Source organism: Clarias gariepinus, chromosome 11, assembly GCF_024256425.1.
Source record: "Clarias gariepinus isolate MV-2021 ecotype Netherlands chromosome 11, CGAR_prim_01v2, whole genome shotgun sequence".
NCBI classification, from domain to species: domain Eukaryota; kingdom Metazoa; phylum Chordata; class Actinopteri; order Siluriformes; family Clariidae; genus Clarias; species Clarias gariepinus.
The window spans coordinates 6,932,111-6,951,632 of record NC_071110.1 but is presented as its reverse complement, the minus strand read 5'-3'; the positions used below and the strand labels follow the sequence as shown (position 1 = coordinate 6,951,632).

Here is a 19,522-nt window from a genome sequence, read left to right as displayed (position 1 = left end):
GTTATACGTCAGCTAATGTTATTGTGTATTTTGCTCTTGTGTCACATTGTGTTGCATCATCGCCCTGAAGAATTTATATTCAGTTAGAATGTGAAGTGTTCAAGCTGTTTAAAGGAATAAAGCAAAAATGAACATCTGACTTTAATTTATTTTACCTTGGTGGTGGAATGAACTTTCTGCCTAAAAAAAAATGCTTTAAAAAAACTTCTGGTTAGTAACAAAGTAACCAGTCTAAGGATCTATTTAATGTTAAAACTTCAAAGCAATTTTTCAAAGGAGACTAATCAGAAGGTTGAGGGTTTAAGCCCCAGCACTGCCAAGTTACCACTGCTGAGCCCCTGAGCGCTACTCTTAACCCTGTCTTCTCCAGGGGCGCCGGTATCCTAGCTTACTTACCTTCTGACCTCAACATCCTAACTAGGATATGTCACTCACTCATCATTTATACGGCTTTATCATGTATACAGGGTCAAAAGGGGCCTGAAGCCTATCCCGGAAGACTTTGGGATACACAAATTAGCCTAATTGGTATGTCTTTGGACTGTAGGAGGAAACCGGAATACCTGGAGGAAACCCACAAAGAAAGGGGAGAACATGCTAACCACTGAAATACTGGGATATGGATACATGTGAAAATTACTATTCCCCTTTGGGATTCAAGAAGTACTAATTGTTTTTTAGTATATATACTCTATCGTTCAAAAGTTTTAGAACACTTTCTAACTCCATGATGGTTCCTGATTTTGATTTCTTTATACATTGTAAAGGAATGCTGAAGGCGTCCAAAAAATGCATTAATCTCCTTTGAACAGTTGATATTGAGATGTTTCTGCTACTTCTGCTCTGTAAAGACTTCATAACGCCGCTAATCTGAGGTGCTGGTTGTTAATTGGTCATTTTTCAGGCTGATAACTCTAAATGAACTTCTCGTCTGCGGCAGAGGTAGGTTTTGGTCTCGCCCTCCTGGGACGGCCTTCATGAGAGCCAGTTTCATTATAGTGCTTGACGGATTTTGCAAATGCACTTGACAATACTGTTCGTGCAAGAACTATTACAGAAAGGCTGACCTCTGTTTCTTAAAATAACAACTAACTGTTGTTTTTCTTGTTGTTACGTAATTACCTAATCCCATATGTGTTATTTTATAGTTTTGAAATCCTCAGTATTGTTGTAGAATGTAGAAAATAAATCACTAAACAAAAACAAAGAAATTTGCATATATAGTTTTTTTTTCTTAAAAAAAAAATAAAGAGAACTTTTTGTAACTTTGCTAAAGAAGCAATTAGTTTTTGTTGTTGTAAAAACAGTAGTAGTTTTCCGCTCTTGCAGATAGGGGGCACCAAAGCCTCTTTGAAACTGAGTATCCTCCCTCTTCTGAGAGCGAGAGGGGGGCGTGGCTACGACTTCGCACGTGGCGCTTTAGGTATTCAAACAAGAAACATGGGCGTGGCTTGGTGTTGAAATGGGCGGGGCCTCCACCGCGCGTCCGCCGAAGTGTGGAGTGAAGAGTTCGGATGCTGGAGAGGTTTGGAAGCAGCAGCACTTTCACTGGGAAATCCGCTTAGAGAGCGGCGCAGAGCTCCACACACTGACAACTGGAAACTCAACAGCACACACACACTCAGACCTGGAATACACACACACACACACACACGGAGCAGATCGGGAGATGGATATAATTTAAGAGGATAGAGTCTCAGCATCTCTTTTGTTTTACTCCTTGAATAAGAAGTGAAGAGTTTTTGGTGAAAATCAGTCTCCGTGTAAAGCAAGAGCAGATGAGTGTAAGTAAGAAACACTTACTAGTGTGTGTGTGTGTGAGAGAGAGAGACTCTGGTTTGTGTATAAACTTTATGCATCCATTTAAAAATGAATATGTTATTATTATTATTATTATTATTATTAATTATGAGATGACGTCATGCCATCATCATGATCTCATAAATATATTATATTTGGGGATGATTCTGCTCAGTGTGCTTAACCTTATTTTTAACCATCCTCAAAGTGTATTAGTCTTTTTGTTTTTATTTTTTATTATTATTATATTTATATAATTATTTATAACCCTCCTATAGACATCACATCCTTATGTTTGCTGCCAGTGTAAGGTGATGAACACACACCTCTCAGAGTGTATAGACAAGTTGTTGCCCCATCCTTCATACTTATTATTAATTAATTAATTTATCTATTAATGCACGACTCTAATGATAAGCTGTTTGGCGTTTAAGTGTGTGTACTGATTGCATGCATGTTGAATGATGTGAGGACATCGTCTCACAGTGTCCACTTCATTAGGAATAACACTGAGTAATGCTGGAACCTTCACTGAGAGAGAGAGAGAGAGAGAGAGAGAGAGAAAGAGAGAGGTGATGTGCACAGTGTAACTCTGACTGCTGCCAGGCCTTTAGTTACTGTAGCTTTATATTCTGTTCTTTCCCTCAAAAGCTTGATGTTTGAGAGTGAACTCTGCAGAAAGCATTGTGTATTTTGCCCAGTTTCTCTTTTGCTTTTTTTTCTCCAAAAAAAAAAAGAAAAACCTGATTGTATCCAAGTGCACTGTGTGTTCTGATCATTTTTTTTTCTTTCTTTACTTTTTTTCTTTCTTTTACATCGGAAGGTTTGGCAGTTCACTGCATGCAAGGGCAGTGTGTACCCTGATCTACCTTTCTTTCTTGCTTTCTTGCTTTCTATTTTCCTTCGTTTTTCCCCTTTTTTTATTTACATCTTTCTTTATTTTGGATTTTTTATTAATTTTTTTGGATTTTTCTTTATTTACCTTTTTCGTTCTTTCTTGTTTCTTAGATTTAAAAAAAATCTTTTTTCTTGTTTCTTTCTTTTTTTTGTTTTTCTATATTTACATCTTTATTGCTTGCTCCTTTTTTTTATTAAGATTTATCTTTCCTTTTTTGTTTCTTACTTTCTTTATTGTTCCCTTGATATTTTTCTTTCTTTTTTTCTTGTTTTTAAAAAAAAAAAAATGTTTTCCTTCTTTTTGTTCCTTCCTTCCTACTTCCTTCCTTCATTAATTTTTTTCACCCCTTCATTCACATATTTAAAAAAATAATAATTTACCATAATTCTTCCTCTTCTTCTTGTTCTTCTTCTTATAATTAGTAGTAGTAGTAGTGGTAGTAGTTCACTTTTCGAAAAAATTGATTTCTCAAAAGTGCATGTGCATACAGGACTGTGCGCCATGTTTTCTACTTTTACTTCTAATTTTCAATTCTTTATGTTAATTTTTTTTTTTTTTTTGAGCCAATTGCATGCAGGAATATTGTGCTTTCTAAAGCTAGATGTGTGTTCCTGTGTTTTTCCCCCTTGTTTCCCTTTGTATTGTTTCTGACAAAACCTTACTGTGTAAGAGAGAGATCCATGTAGCAGTAATATCTCTCACTCGCTGTCTCTCTCTCTTTGGACGTTTGATTTGATGATGATTGGTATACAGCAGCACCGTGTAATCTGATAAATTCCCTCTTCTTTTAATTTTATTTCTTAATTTTTTTTTTTTTAGATTGAAGTGCATACAAGAGCACACATTGTTGCCATCGTTTTCTTCTTTCTTCCCACAAAACTTTTTTTTTTTTAAGTGAATTGCATGCAGGAGCCCTTTTTGTTTTTACTTTTTTTTTTTTCCTCTAAGAGCTGCTGGATGCATGAGTGTGAATCGCTGCCAGTTACACGTCTGCGTGTGTAAGTAGCACAGTGTATGACCAGTGTAGGAGTTTAGATTGTTGAACACCACGCTTGGTGATTTCGCTTAATCAAATTACAGTGGATTAGAGAATATTTCACATCGGGCTCTCTACACCAAACTATATTCTTCATTGCTTGCACAAGTCCATTTCTGAAAAGCCACCCACCTGAAGGAACTCCCCACATGTGGAATAACAGCGACTGCGCTCTGATTTCATTTATTTCTCAGTGGTCATGCCCATGCATATAGATCTGTCCTTCATCTCCCGAGATGTCTGTATCTTTTGGTGAGATTGCCATCAGTGGAATTCTTTTCAGCGCTGCGCTTTTGTATGAGCGCTACATTGGGGCTCCTTCACACCACATTCCTAATCATCCTCCGAGGGTTACCATAATTAATATTCATTATAGTAGCAGCGCCGTGCCCGTGCACCAGGAGTGTGTTTTTCTTTAACTAATGAATTCTGGTTACTATACCTCCAGTGTCTCATTGAAAAGAAAAAAATAAAAGTTTCTATGGTCTTGCAATGCTCATGACTTGGCTACTGTTTCTCCATGACTAGAAAAAGGCACTACAACCCAATTCCCCCCAGCTACCTTAGATCATTTGTCAAATGGCAAACATTTGCTCGCTTGTTTTTCCGGCTCGTGATTCACACAGCTTGTGCGTCATCCCCCGTTTGATTGGCGCACCTTTCTCTCCATAGGATTGAAAAAGGAAAAAAAAAAAAGCAACAAAAAAACAACACGATGTATTTAAGCATCGAGTCATTTTCCATGATGATCTTTTAGGGAGAAGGGAACGTTTCATTCCAGGGAACATAATGCGGATTGCAGCTAATCTATCAGCAAAACGTGACTCTCAGAGGAGACGAAGAGAAAATTTGGTTCGGCAGCGAGTGCCAAATCGACGGGAAGGAGTTTAACGCTTGAGCCATTTTTTATTAGTTACCGGATTCGAGCGAAATTTATAGAGTTTACAAAGAAAACATGCGAAGAATAGATGCTCTGAGTCGACGCTGGGCTTTCAAGACAATCCAGAGATTATGTCAGTAGACACTCTTCCCCTCAGAGTAGTAACTCACTCCTCAACTCTTGCCTTAGGTGAACTGAGTTCTGTTAAAGCAGTGAAAAAAGTCATTACAACCCCTCTCATAACTTTACATCACTCTGGGGTTCATTCTTCTGGCTGCAAATGGGCACCTCGCTGACAACGCGGAATCTTCCGCAGTCTTTGCATTGCACTGTTTTCTTCGCTCGGTAACGAAATGTTCGAGATCGTCACCACAAAATCTTGCTAGGACTTTCCACAGTGGTTATGCTGGACACCAGATGATTGTTGCTCTGAGTTTTTAATTAAACTGGACCTGTGCATGAAGGTGGCACGTTGGCTAAGTGTTTACCTCTGTCGCCTTGCACCTCCAGGGTCCGGGTTCGATTCCCGCCTCGGGGTCTGTGTCCATGGAGTTTGCATGTTCTCCATATGCTTGGTGGGTTTCCTCCGAGTTTCCTCCCAAGACATGCAGATTAGGTTAAACTGGCGTTCCAGATATTGCCCTTAGTGTACGTGTGTGTTCTGTGATGAATTGGCACCCCATCCAGGGTTTACCCCCACCTCGTGCCCTTTAGTCTCCTTGGATAGGCTCCGGGCCATTTTTCAACCCAGCCCAGGGCATTTTATCGCCCCAGTGTCACCATGGTTAGTTTTTTGCGACCGTGACCCAGGGGCTGTTTCCTCTGCGGACTTCTTGTCCTGCAATAAATCAAGATAAATCTGGACGTACGTGTAGCTCTGGAAATGGTAAAGCACAACAAAGATATGTTCCCAGGTGATAAAGAACATAAACGCGATAGCTATCAAAGCTAAGGAGTGCGTGCTAATTGTTTCCCTCATGTCCCGAGGCACGGGCCCAAGACCGGGAACAAACGCAACATGTTTTAACTCGCACACCGTTTTGATTTATTAGCAGTAGGTGCAACTATTGGAAAGTCCAGCTCCCCATATGGTTAGGGAGATAGCGGGAGCGATACATCCTATAGATACGACGAGCGCCCAGGCTGCGTTTTATTAAAATCGCGCAGGGTGAACTCCGTAAACTCTGGACTGAACTCTTTCGCTCGGAGCCGCCAGATGTTTCCAATCAGTGCAGCGTAACTGAAGCTGTGTCAGCCGGTGTCATGTTCAAAGGCCCCTGCAGCACGCGTAGTGCCTTGTTTTTGTCCAGCCTTCCTCCATAAACAGTTCAACAAACACACACGCCGGGTCGGGGAGGCTGTGGGAAAGAGCTGATCACCAACCGGTGGATAAACCGTGAAGAGAGGCGCTGTTATTTATTATTTTTTCCGTGCGTGTCAGGGTGTTTTGTAACACGAGAGTGCCGGGGTGTTTTCCTTTTAGCCTGCCAGCCTTATCGGCTCCTGTGGATCTCCATCCTTCCTTCGGTCTTATCTCATCTGCAGGAAGGCGTCTACCCAGTGACGACATCTTACACTCAGTGTAGAGTCCTATTACTGAAATAATCATCATTTTATTAATAATAATAATTAATCATTTTGATGTCCTGCACCGGCACAGTGTAGATATTTGAGGATCCTCCTGACACTTCAGTTTTAAGGAATAGATCGCTTAGGGACATTTTGTTATAGAAAAATAATCAACAACAGAGTCATGTGAGTTCATCCTACCACCCAAAAGCAACATCTTTTAAATAATTCCCTAGCGTCATATATTTTACATACTCCATGTTAGATATAAGAAAACTGATTGCGAACACTTCATTCTTTGCCAGGCTTTTTTTTTTCTTCTCTATTAGATGTTCTGAGTCTGCTAATATTTAGTGAAACTACGCTGCGTGTATCGCTCCATAAACATTGTTTTTTGTTCGCCATGTGAAACTCCAGCTCCAGCACCGGCCCATAAGATTCTACCACACTCACTACGGGCTGGCAGTCAGTCTCGGCATTACCGTGGCAACTCTCAACACTCTATCCAGCTGTGGCTTCTTTGCTTTGTGGACAAAAGCAATATCTCTCTCATAGTCGTGTAACAGTATTCTGGTTTTACAGTATTGTTAATTGTAAACACTGGAGACTCAGCTACCCAGGCTTTGGGTTCCCCTCTTCACAAGACCTTTAAGGATGTGATGGGAGGTTGAGCACCAGGATGTTAGCAGCAGTTTCTTTGGGTGTTGTGGGTTGGGTTTTTCCATGGATCTTTTAAGTCCTGGATCAACCATCTTGCTAGCCGTGATGCGCTGGGTGTTCTGATACCATTCTACCATGGCCGATGTGGCTTTTTTGTGGGATGGGGCAGGGCAGGATAGCGTTTGGCTTCTGCGAGCATTGGTAAGTCTTGGGTGTCCACCATCCTGTCTCTAGTTTACTGGTATATAATTGATAATCAATGTTATTGGTTGGTTAAAAAAGTTGATGTTTGTCTTGAATGCCAGTTAGCCTAATCTGATGGCTTTGGATTGTGGGAAGAAACCGGGGAACCAGGAGGAAACCCACCAAGCACGAAGAAAACATGCAAACTCCATTAATCAAATCATTATAATAATTATTATTATTGTATAGTAGTAGTAGTAATAGTAAGTTTATAAATAAATAAGTTTATCAGCTTATTAAAGGGGTCCTGCTTGGAAACTTTACTTACATTTGGACACTAGAAAAATTGACACCAGCATATTTTTTCCCCCAAGAATATCAAGAATAAAGTGAAAGGATGTAAATAAACCGTTAAAAAACTGTAAAGCTATATAAAATATAAAATTAATACACAAATTGGATGTCATAAGGGCAATTGTCTCATGGTAGTAGAGATTTTCCTTATGAATTAGGAATAAGAGTGATTTAGTAAATTAGTCAATTAAATTAATCAAGTAATAAAAATAACTATAAATATAACATTAGCCATAAAAAATGAAAGACCTTTTTTTTTTTTTTTTTAAATAGCTCTGGGACGTCAGGAAAAACATTAGCTCTAAGACTTAAAGAATCGTGTTCATGACCTAGATAGAACACTTTTTGGCAAATGCATGGCCTTTTCCTCATTTACCCTTTCGAATAAATGAACTTCGGAGTAATGTAAACTTTCGGAGTAGATTTTGATTGGCTCTGTGCTCATGCTTTTTAAATATAATCTCCAGTGTTGATAGTCGAGGTGTTTGTGAGGTGACGCTGAACATCCGCCTGCGGGACGATGACATCCTGAACGCAGCGGAGAGAGGGAACGCAGTTGCTCAGGCCAGATGTGGTTGTTTTTGCTTTGGCAGAATGGTAACAGCGTTGACGGCGTTCTTTGTTTGCCGGTGTTTAGATTACGTTTTTTCCCCCCCTCCTCCTCTGTCAGCACTTTGGCTCCGTTCTGTGAAACAGAACTACTGGCTGAAAGGATGAACGCATCAGGAGAGATAGGAAGAGTGTAAGAGTTCACATGTTCTGGAAGCATCATTACAGGGGAGCTAAAAAGCCCCCTGAGGTTTTCAGGGTCAGTTGGAATTGAAAATGACCGTTCCGTGTTGTTTGGGCATGCTTTTTAAGCAAATAAGGCAGGCCTGTTTTCACTTTAGCACTGTCAGATCCCATCACACTAGATATTGTGGCATTTACAAAGCCAATGTTTTCTTTTTCCCTTGAACTGGGCCATTTTGTATAATTACGGACCACGTGCGCTTTGTCATCTGGGCTGTAGGGTCAACCGTGTGACCTAAAGCTGGAGCTATAGTCAGGAAAGATGAAAATCTTGTCTCGGGTAATCTTCCAGATTTGTGTCGTAACACCATAAACATTAAACAATGTTTATAATAAAGCCAGCATCCTGATCTGTCTAAGCTGTTTCCTTATTCGTTATGTTCCCCTTTAACAACCGGCACTTTTTTACACTGATGTATTACTTTCTTTGATGTTTTTTCTACCTTATTTTATTGTTGATTTTTAAAAAAAATTTTTAAAGAGAGATCCATGCATGTGCATGAATGATACATGGATGGAAATGACATCATTGTGTTTTGAAATCTTAAATAAACAAAACAAAAAACAAAATAAAGCAAAATTCTTACGTATTACAAAACGCTTTTTCCCATAGGAAATAATGTAAATGCAGATAATCTGTTCCAGCCACCCAAAAATATTACCAATATTACCAATTTATCACACTATAATCGTATTTTTGCATATAAAACCAATCAAAACATTAATAAAAGACATGTAAATGAAGTAAATTATGAAATGAATAGATATTAATCCTCACTTAATCTTAATCTATGATTTCTCTTGGCATCGGCTGCTTTAAAAACCAAACTTGCTACCATCCTAGTTAACATCCTTGGGACCCACGGTGCTACTGTATGTCTATAAATCTTGCACAAAATGCAAAAAAAGTTTTCCACCAACGTGAACAAGTTTTTAAGGGCTCGTATGCCTAAAAATGCCTTTGTATTTTCAAATTTTCAGTTCTTAGGGCGAAAATATTGAAAAAAATAAAATAAATAAATCACACTCTAGTGTCCACAGTGCCTAAAAATCAAGTAGCTACGTTTTTAACAGATTAGTTTACAGTGACATTTTAGTTCACCGCTTCTTCGAATCTTCACAGATGGGAAAAACACTCTGTAGGGTTCCACATTTAACCTCCAGCTGAAGAATTGTGATGCCATCATTCTGTTTAGAAAATCTCTCTCTCTCTCTCTCTCTCTCTCTTTGCCCTGACCTGTCTTCAAGAAAGCCTTGTTTTTTGGTCCTCTCATTTCTTCCTATCAGTTGCTGTGACTGAAACGTTTCAATCGAGCATTCGCACCTCTTGGCAGGATGAACTCCTAATATCTTCAAAGTGTATATTTTGAGAAGCCCTTGGCAGCAGCATGTACAGCTTTTTTTAAGTGATGGGAACTCCCTCGGAGGGAAAAAAAGAGCTTTTGATCAGGCTGGCTGTGCGGTGTATACCGAGCTCCTCCGCAGATTGGCATCGAGTCAGCAGTAGACTCCTCATATCGTATATTTTATCTAGGTATTAAATGCAAGAATAAGTAAGCCATCTTGGACGGAGGACCGTAGTGGTCTAGCTTCATTTGACATTGGGTAAGGCTAGTGTGGCCTGTTGAGGTCTGTTATATTCATTAGTTAGCTCTAGAGACCCCCTTTTCTATTCCAGGGGCAGCTGCTTGAAGTACGACCTCTGTGTCGGAATAAAAACAATTCTTTTCTTCTTCGATTTGGGAGTTTTGCATATTATGCACATTGCATCACGAAAACAGCATGTGTCAAGATTTAAAGGTTTTTCATGTGTCTGTGTGTGTGTGTGTGTGTGTGTGTGTGTGTGTATGTGCTCCTACTGTCTTCTGCATGTGTGAGCATTTCCTTGTGTGTGTAAGCGTTTGAGTCGCTCCGCCGCTGACAGACTTAAATGAGGATTGGATTCCCATATGCACAGGCAGCCTTCCAGCACCCCCCAATTATAATGCAGCAAAGCCAAAGAGGGTGCAGGCCAGACTGCGTGGAGCCCTCCATCCCCACTCTCTCATTCGCACACACTCACACACACACGCACAGACTGTCACCACTGTTTGGTAGACAGACCACCACAATCAGGCGCGCGGCACACATCTGTCACTCGCACACGCACGTGCACCACCACCAACCGCGAAACATATACAGTACGTACTCGCATGAGACTTATGTATCATGTGCAATGTGCACCTCTTAAGCAGTTTTAGTTTCATTTTAGATTCATTTTTCAATCATTTTACATACATAATACAATTTCAGTGACTACAGAGGGGCTGCCATTTACTACTGCGCTCGTAACATATTATGATTTTTGACTTCTTGGTATTGTGATTACATATAGGGAACACCGGGAAATTAGATATTTGTTCTTTTTACATAGGAATATACAGATCCTGCTAGTAGTTTCACATTGGTCTTATCTAGATGAAATCTGACCTTTTAAATCTTTTTTCAAGCAAATTAAAACTTTTTTTCTTAGGAGCTGATTATTATTAAGGGAGTGATATCACCTAATGGCTGATGTGAATTATTAATCATTAACCAATTAATGGTGTAAGAATTTAAACAGTTAAAAAAGTCGTACCCGGTAATGTTTGTTTTGCTTAATATTTCTCTGTAGGTTGTATGCTTATTAACGTGTACACCACAAGAGGGCGCACTTTCCAAGACATTAAAAACCCCTTTCATTTTTATTATTATTATTATTATAGCTCATTTAGATGGAGGGATCTTTCTGAACCCTTCTCACTGTCAGGAAATGATCAAGTGCTCATTATCAATTTTCAAGCTGTTACTTTTCTAAGTAATCGCACCGATGACTTTAAAACTGGCCCTGAACTCACTTCATTAAAAATAAATGGCGAAACAAAATAACTCAGTTTGTAAACTGTCTGCTCGTGCTAAATTTTTTATTCGCTGATCGTTAGGGGAGTGGTGGCTCAGACGGCTAGGTCTCTAGATTGTTAATCTGAGGATCCGGGTTCGAGCGACTGCATGCCCCGGTTAGAAAATGGTAGGGTTGCGTTAGAAAGGACATCTGGTGTAAAACCTGTGCCACGTTGTGTGCGGATCACTAGGTGACCCCTTGATGGCAGCAGCAGAAAGAAAGTTCATTGATTATTGATTGTTAGGGTATTCGACTACCATTTAAGGTCAAATCTGTAACCCTAATCCCTAGTTTGTGTGACTGTCTATGTGGAATTACAAATCTCTTCCTGTATTTGCGGGTTTCCTCCGTGTTCTCCAGGTTCCCTCTGCTTCCCCAAAACATACCCGTAGATGAACTGGCTCCTCTAAAATGTGTGCGCATGGTGAATTGTGATGGACTGATATTTTATGCAGGGTGTGTTCCCATCTCATGCCTGGTATAGACTCCAGATCCACCGCTTAGTGCAAATTAATTGAAGAATGCATTCTTATTGTTAAGTAGCAGATGTTTGTGATAAAATTCCCTTTTGTTTTTTGTTTATTTCTCTCGGGCTGCTTGGATTTTGTTGCTAGCAATGTTGGCAGCTCTGCCTCTGTACCCGTGATCATTAAACCTGTTCCTGGAAATCAGATGTCCTACAGAATTTAATTCCAGGCCTAATCCAACACCGGTGATCAGGCTAATTAATTAGACGGATCAGCTGTAAGGTGATGTGTATTGATTAATTTTTTAAGGGAAAAAAAAGCGTGGAGCTTGTGACTCAATCTTGTTATAGTGTTTCAGACCATTAAACATGTTTTGCTCTTGTAGTATACTGTACAGCGAGTCTTTTGGAGAAGTCTAAATCTTTAGATAATCTAATCTTTTTAAAAGGATGATAAAAAAAAGCAATGCTATTCATATGTTATTAATTTATTTATTTTCACCTGCGCTTACACCTCATTAACTAAATGGAAAACAGGGAATTATCCGTTTTTAAACATGGAAGTATTCAAAAAGAGTTAAATTCAGGCACGGAGAAACTTAATGACTACCCGGTTGTAAGTCTTCAAGGCACAATAGAAATTTGCAACGCTAAAGATTTTGCATGTGCCAAGAGAGCACATGTGAGAGTAGACCGCTCTGCTTATGCCAATTCACATTTCAGTGGCCTGATTGTAATCCTTACAGCCGTTACGCTTTAATGACTCTACCTAACTTTCAGTACTTCTGTTCAGGACCCTTGAAGAAAAAGATGTTTTTCCTTGCGAGCAGCACTTTCTGGTTAAGATCAGAGTGCATGTCTGAACCGAAACGGCTAGTACGAGAGGACATTCTTCAAGTAACACAGTAAAAGCAATGGCTGCAGAGGGAGTATTCAGTGCTGCATAGGGTCTTTAAGAATCTTGATATCAGGGCTCACACCCCGCTTGTGAGTGTGTGTCAACATTCTCGCAGGTCCCGGAGTCTCCATTACGCCCGCTAACTCTGTATACTCATGTACTATCGGGTAGTGTTACTGTACACGTCAAGCACGATGAAGCTGTCTTGGCCAGTAGCACAGGTTCCATGCTTATTCAATCCACGTAAAAAGGAAAAAGCAATAAACTAGGCTTGTGTTGTCTTTTTTCTGGACTTGTCCACTGGACCTGTGGTTTTTGTTCCTCTTGGCTAATAGAGTAAAGTGTTGACTTATTAGGTGAGGAATAATTTACTTAAATATGTGTCTGCTCTGTGGTTAGGAGTTAGGCCTATGGTGAATATCGAATGCTCGTCAAGTATTCCTAATTTAACCTTTAGCTCTGTATGAAAAGTTAATTAATATTAACTTCTGGAAATCATTATAGATAAACGTCAGGCCTTTGATTCTCGAGCTAATGGCTTCTTATTTTGTCCTTTCAGATTTGATAAGAAGCAGCCAAAATGAAGAAAGTGCTAACAGGAGTAGGAAGCACAATAATGGACTATCAACACAGAACATGGGATGGCAGGTTGCTGGTGCTCCTCTGTGTGGCTCTTGACCTCTTCACGGTTCACTCCTCGATGGTTCCTGGTACACTCGAGCTTCAGCTAGACGAAGAGCAACCAGCAGGTACTGTCATTGGTGACATCAGCGCGGGCCTGCCCCCAGGTGTTACAGCGTCTCTTTACTTTATCTCGGATCATGAAGGAACAGATGTTACTACAGACCTGGACATTGACGAGAGCACAGGTATCATAAGGACGGCAAAGGTCTTGGACCGGGAATTACGAGATCGCTACAATTTCATAGCAGTTACCATGACAGCTCTGACAGTGGAGGTGACCATTTTAGTCAATGATATCAACGACCATGCTCCAGTCTTCTCCAAAAAACGGGCGTCCTTTAAAATACCAGAACAGACCGCCATTGGTACTAAATTTCCCCTGGAACCTGCCTTGGATGCAGACAAGGACCAGCTCACAACTCAAGGTTACATTATAACAGATGGAAATGTGGGACAGGCGTTTCTTCTTGAAACGAGAAGAGGCTCTAACCAAGTACTTTATCTGGATTTGGTAGTCAATGCCATTTTAGACAGGGAGAAAAGATCATCCTATACTCTCCTCTTGGAGGCATTTGATGGTGGCTCTCCTAAAAAGACTGGCCAGATGATCCTGGATGTGACTGTGCAGGACATCAACGATAATGCCCCAGTGTTTAACCAGAGTAGGTATCATGCCATGATCTCTGAGAACCTGCAGCCAGGCAACAACATACTGCAAGTCTTTGCTTCAGATGCTGACGAGGGTGAAAATGGCCTAGTGCTTTATGAGATTAACAGGAGACAGAGTGACCCTGATCGCTACTTTGTCATCAACACCCAGACTGGGGTAATAACACTGAATAAGCCCTTGGACTACGAGATGAGGAAGGTTCATGAGCTGGTCGTTCAGGCGAGGGACAACGCCACACAACCTGAGGTCACCAACGCCTTTGTGACCATCCATGTGCGGGACTATAATGACAACCAGCCCACCATGACCATCATCTTCCTAAGTGAAGATGGCTCACCGCGCATTTCTGAAGGTGCACAGCCTGGCCAGTATGTAGCGCGGATTTCTGTCACAGACCCCGATTATGGAGAGTACTCCAATGTCAATGTGTCCTTGGAGGGTGGAGATGGAAAATTTGCTCTGACCACTAAAGATAACATCATCTACCTCATATGTGTAGATAAGATCCTGGACCGGGAAGAACGGGACCGCTATGAACTGAGGGTCATGGCGACAGACTCTGGAACCCCTCCGTTACGAGCGGAGTCTTCGTTTACCATCCAGGTCACCGATGTCAATGACAACCCGCCTTCATTTGACCAACATGAATACACCCAGGTAATCCCAGAAGTAATCTTTCCGGGGAGCTTTGTGCTACAGGTCACAGCGCGAGACAAAGACCAAGGTCCAAATGGAGATGTCCACTATAGTATCCTGCAGAATGTCAAGACTCATTCCGACTGGTTCAGCATCGATGCTGTGACTGGCATCATCACCACGCTTACGCAGCTGGATTATGAGACGGACCCTGCTCCTAGTTTGATCGTTGTGGCTATGGACAGGGGTCGACCTCCTCTGTCCTCCACTGCTGTGGTTAAAGTCCTCCTTCAGGATATTAATGACAATGAACCAGTTTTTGGAAGCAAGTTCTACAACGCATCCCTTAAGGAGAACGCTGCGGCAGGGACATGCTTCTTAGAGGTAGGATTTCTACTTCTTTATGTACAGTGACCCACATATCTATCTATCTATCTATCGATCTATCTATCTATCTATCTATCTATCTATCTATCTATCTATCTATCTATCTATCTATCGATCTATCTATCTATCTATCTATCTATCTATCTATCGATCGATCTATCGATCTATCTATTGATCTTGTAAATCCGAACAGATGTTGCCACCAGCTGAAAGGGATTCGGACATTTGGGACAGTTTAGTGAAAAGCTGTGTTTAAATTGGAGTCCTTGCGTTATTAGTTACCTGCTGTCCTCTGGCTGAAAAAGATTTGCTCTTTATTGGCTGTCCTCGTCTTCACCTCACAAAGGTTTCCAGGGTACCGAAGAGGGTATGGTGGAGCTCATTTTAGCAGCGGGCCCTGCCTGTAAATTAGACACAGTCAAGATTTTAACAGCACTTACAGTTTGTTCCAATCTCGAGCTGCTTTTGTATGATGAATGGGCCTTAATTTCGACTAAATGGTCTTTTTGTCTGTCTGTGAAAAATGTGGTCGAGCACAAAAAACTAAGAGAAAAGGGCTTGAGTGGCTGGATGTGATTTCATCTAATTTGTGCCCATTGTGTTTCTAAAGTTTTTTTTTTTCCTCTTTTTTTTTGCTTTGGAAAGACCAGTAAAGAAGCATTAAAATGAAATGAAATAAAATGAAATAAAAAAAATTTGTGAGTGTATTGTCAAATAAGAATTGACTTCAGCTTAGTGTAAAGTGATAGAGGGGACAGCAGATGGAAAGAAAGTAGGGAATGGACTCGGAATTGAATGATTTATTGCTTTAAAGTAATATTAAGGTGTGAAGAGTCATCCAAGACGACATTGTTGTATCTGCTAAGTGGTAAAGAGTTGAACGTGATATCGCGACCCACATGAAAGTGTTAGACAGGACCAGCATGTTTTTCTCAAAGCCTGCTCCTTCTCTTTTATTCAACAGCATATTGCATGCATATAAGAAAAGCTACACCAGCTGACCCCACCCCTTACCTTATCTATTCACAACTTTCCTTACAAATTGAGTCATACAGATTTCTATGAATTAGCAATTGTGAAAACATGTTGTTTCGGTTAGTACGCTTGCCAAGGCCAGGGTCCAAAGCAAGCTGTCTCTCACGCTCTGCCATAACTAGATGCAGTTGATGGGAGCTGGTTTACAGCTCGAAAGCAGTTGGGAGCAAGATGATACACAGACGGTGCAAATCGCTGCCAAACCCACATCCAAGCGTCGCCGCAATGCTCTTGATGAGCGTCTTCTCCGCTTAACGGAGCAGCGTAGAAGAGGTTCCCATCACCTTTAAACTCAACCATGCAAATCTATCGTCCAAATGGAATTGGCGTAGGTGTACTGTGAATGCAGATAGAAAAGGGAACGATTTTTTTCTTATTATGGAAGGATGCTTAATTAAAGCCAATGTTATTCTTTCACAGTATTATGAAGTTGATCAATACACAATGTATAAAAAAATATATATTTTACTGTAAATTTTGTGGTTTCATGGTGTCAAATTCAGACATATATAAACCTTATATAACCACGTGTATACTGACATATGCATTGAAGATCGATTCAGTTATGGTACATCGCGATTTCTTTATTTGTCCATTAATGAAATGACACACGGACTCCAAAAGTTTAGGTTTAAAATAAATGTAAAAAAAAATAAGTTTAGTAAGATTGTACTGGAGGTGGTAAAATTTTGCTCAACTATAGTTATGCAGGTGGTGTGCTTTAAACTATTTACACATTTAGCACAGCATCCTGTGTGGTATTAAAAAAAATATACAGTCAGCCAAAAAACAGGGAAAAAATACTATAATATATATAATATTAATATAATATTAATAATGTCATCATATCATTATTATAATATTATTAGACTGTATATTAATATATAACAATAGCTTATATATTTTATAATATATTAATATATTAACAATGCATTTAGTAATAACATATTTATACAAATTGTTCTTTTCCTAAGGTGTGTATAATTTTTTTTTTTTTTTTGCAAACTTTGTGTGTGTGTGTATAATTTCACGGCTTATATATAAATATTTGTTTTTGGCTTTTTTTAGCCATGAAAAAATATTTGCCCACTTGCTGATTTTTATTGTCTTTTGCATATTTGTCATACTTAAATGATTGAAATCATGAAACAAATTACATTAATACACAGAGTAAATACAAAATGCCTTTCATTTATTAAAGGGAAAAAAGCTGTCCAAGTCTACCTGGACCTATGTGAAAAAGTAATTGCTCCCTAAACCTAATAATCGGTTGTGCCGCCCTTGGCGGCAACAACTGCAATCAAGAGTTTGCAATAACTGGCAACGAGTCTTTCACATCGCTGTGGAGGTACAGTATTTTGGCCCACTTTTCTTTTTAAAATTGTATTTAATTCAGCCACATTGGAAGGTTTTCAGGCATGAACAGCTTGTTTAAGGTCATCTCAATTGGATTTAAGTTCGGACTTTGATAAAGCCACTCCAAAACCCTTAAGTTTGTTTTTTAATCAAATGAAAAATGAATGAAATCCTTAATTTAAAAACTGCATTTTGTGTTTACTCAGGTTATTTTTGTGTAATAACAAAATTAGTTTGATGATCTTAATAATTTAAGTGGGACAAATATGCAAAAAACAAACCAAACAAGGGGGGGTGGAGCTCATCATTATGCAATCTAGCAACGCTATAAAGATGCATACGTACACCTATTAACTGTATAATTTCACATAATTCTAGGAAGAGGATGATATAGAGAAAGATGGCTAAAAAGGTTGTACTTTATAAACGATCGAGACAGACGTAAGACTGAGCCGCTGCTGTGCATCTTGTTCTAAAACACTTTACCGTCCACAGTTAACTGTGCCCTCCGACTGCGGCATTGACGGTGTCCGGTATTTAAAGTGATGAGAGTTTTTCATCCTGGCCATGTGAAGCAGCTGCATAATTGTTGCATTTAACCAAGACTCCCATTCCTTAACGAATCGAATAAAAAGGCCCATGAACGAGATGGAGTGTGGTTGCTCTGCAGGTTCCTGCTTCACAATGAACCAAGAAGGGCCTTTGTTCCATTCAGATTGATTGAGTACCCTACACAATCGCCTGGTAGAACAGGCTTGTTAGTGGTACACTTCATTTCCTTGCCACCTTACGTTGCTTTATGCTCGAGACACTCACCATTTAGACTCTTCTCTGTCTGGGTGCTTGATGAATTCCTGATAACAGTTCCCACATGGTAGGCTTCATCTTAGTCGTGCTGGTAAAATAAAGCTTGGGGAGGGAGGTATGAATCGCCCCACTGTGTGCATGGCTGATTGTAGATTATGGTGGCTCCAGTGGAAAAACGAGACAGCTGAAGTGGGGAAATGAATGGTGACAAGCGCCTACCCGGGGATGGAAGTGACCAGGGTTTGACGGGGCTTCATCCTTTTATCTTTGGGTCTCCTGAGCTGTTATCTGATCACACTTCATAAATCATTAGGAGAGTGTGGGAACAAATCTTGAGCGCTGTGTTTTATCAGGCTGCACTTATCATTTCCAGGGTCCTGGATGTTCTGGATGTTTGTAAGCCAAAGTGAAATATCGTGATATTGTTCTGGTCGTTATGGAAAGGGAAGCTTTCAGTTTTCCATGTATCCTTGGAAATGTTTCCTGCCCGTCTTGGTAACCCTGTGGTGCGGTCCTTGGAAAGGAATCGCTACTATCAAATTTAATCTGTCTTTAAAAGATTGGGCAATGAACTCAGAGTGCTTATAATACATCTCTGAACCTTATTTCCAATGAGTTATTCTAGTGCAACTGTGCTAGCACTTTTTTTTTTCTTTTCCTTTTTTTTTTTTTTTTTAATAGTGCAACCAAAGTGTGTGAAAGTTAAATGGAACAAGGAAAAACTTGTAACAGCTTAGGAGAATGACTTTTTATTAGAATAAAATCTAATTCCATCACCTTTTAAGCTATTTTAAGCTATATTTTTGTTGTGCTTCACTACCTCTGTCTTTGTCTATGTATCAATTTCAATGAAAAAAAAAAAAAGTTGTAGTGTTACGTCCCAGTGCATTGAAAATCCATTATGCGGCTTTTTGGTCGTGGGAAAATGTTTTTTTGTCTTTTCTGTCAAAATGTGGTCTGTATGGTAATGATTTACTCTAGTGTGAAGCTAAAAAACAAATTTTATTTCTATTTTTTTTTTAAGTTTTGCGATGGTATAATGAACATTCAGAACAGTGTTAAATTGAACTAGGTTGTGTTTCCTTTGACTCCAAAGCAGCATGCAGTTTGTAAAACTGGAATTTCTTTTGCGCCCCGAAAAACCTCCATAAGCCCACATTCTCATAAGCTCGCAAGTGTTCCCGCAGATATGGGAATATTATTTCAGGAACTGTAAATTTTAGGTCATTGAGTCTGCCTTGTGTAGAGTGTTTTGAATGAGGCATTTATTTCGTGGTTTTGATGAACTGTGAAAAATGTGGGAAAAAAATGGGTATTTTTCCTCTTCACAACCCACTCCCATGCAAATATGTAGGAAAGAGTAAGGGCAGTATTGTTGGATTTCGAACAGACGAAGCTGTAAAGAAAGCCGCAACTGCTAAACTCGACTTTGAACAGTTTCTGTCTCATGCCAGGGTTATATTGAAGTCTCAGCGACGAGGGCGAGTCAAA

At 39.8% G+C, this 19,522-nt stretch overlaps 1 protein-coding gene across 1 annotated transcript in view; it reads left to right on the top strand.

Annotated features, from left to right (window-relative positions):
- Window positions 1–1,499: 1,499 nt before the first annotated feature.
- Window positions 1,500–19,522, top strand: part of dchs1a (dachsous cadherin-related 1a) — a 129,547-nt gene continuing 111,524 nt past the window's right edge. Inside the window, exons 1-2 of the mRNA XM_053507256.1 lie at window positions 1,500–1,784; window positions 13,016–14,830. Of these exons, the coding sequence (XP_053363231.1) occupies window positions 13,037–14,830 (1,794 nt within the window). The 5' untranslated portion in view covers window positions 1,500–1,784; window positions 13,016–13,036. The remainder of the gene's footprint in view (window positions 1,785–13,015; window positions 14,831–19,522) is intronic.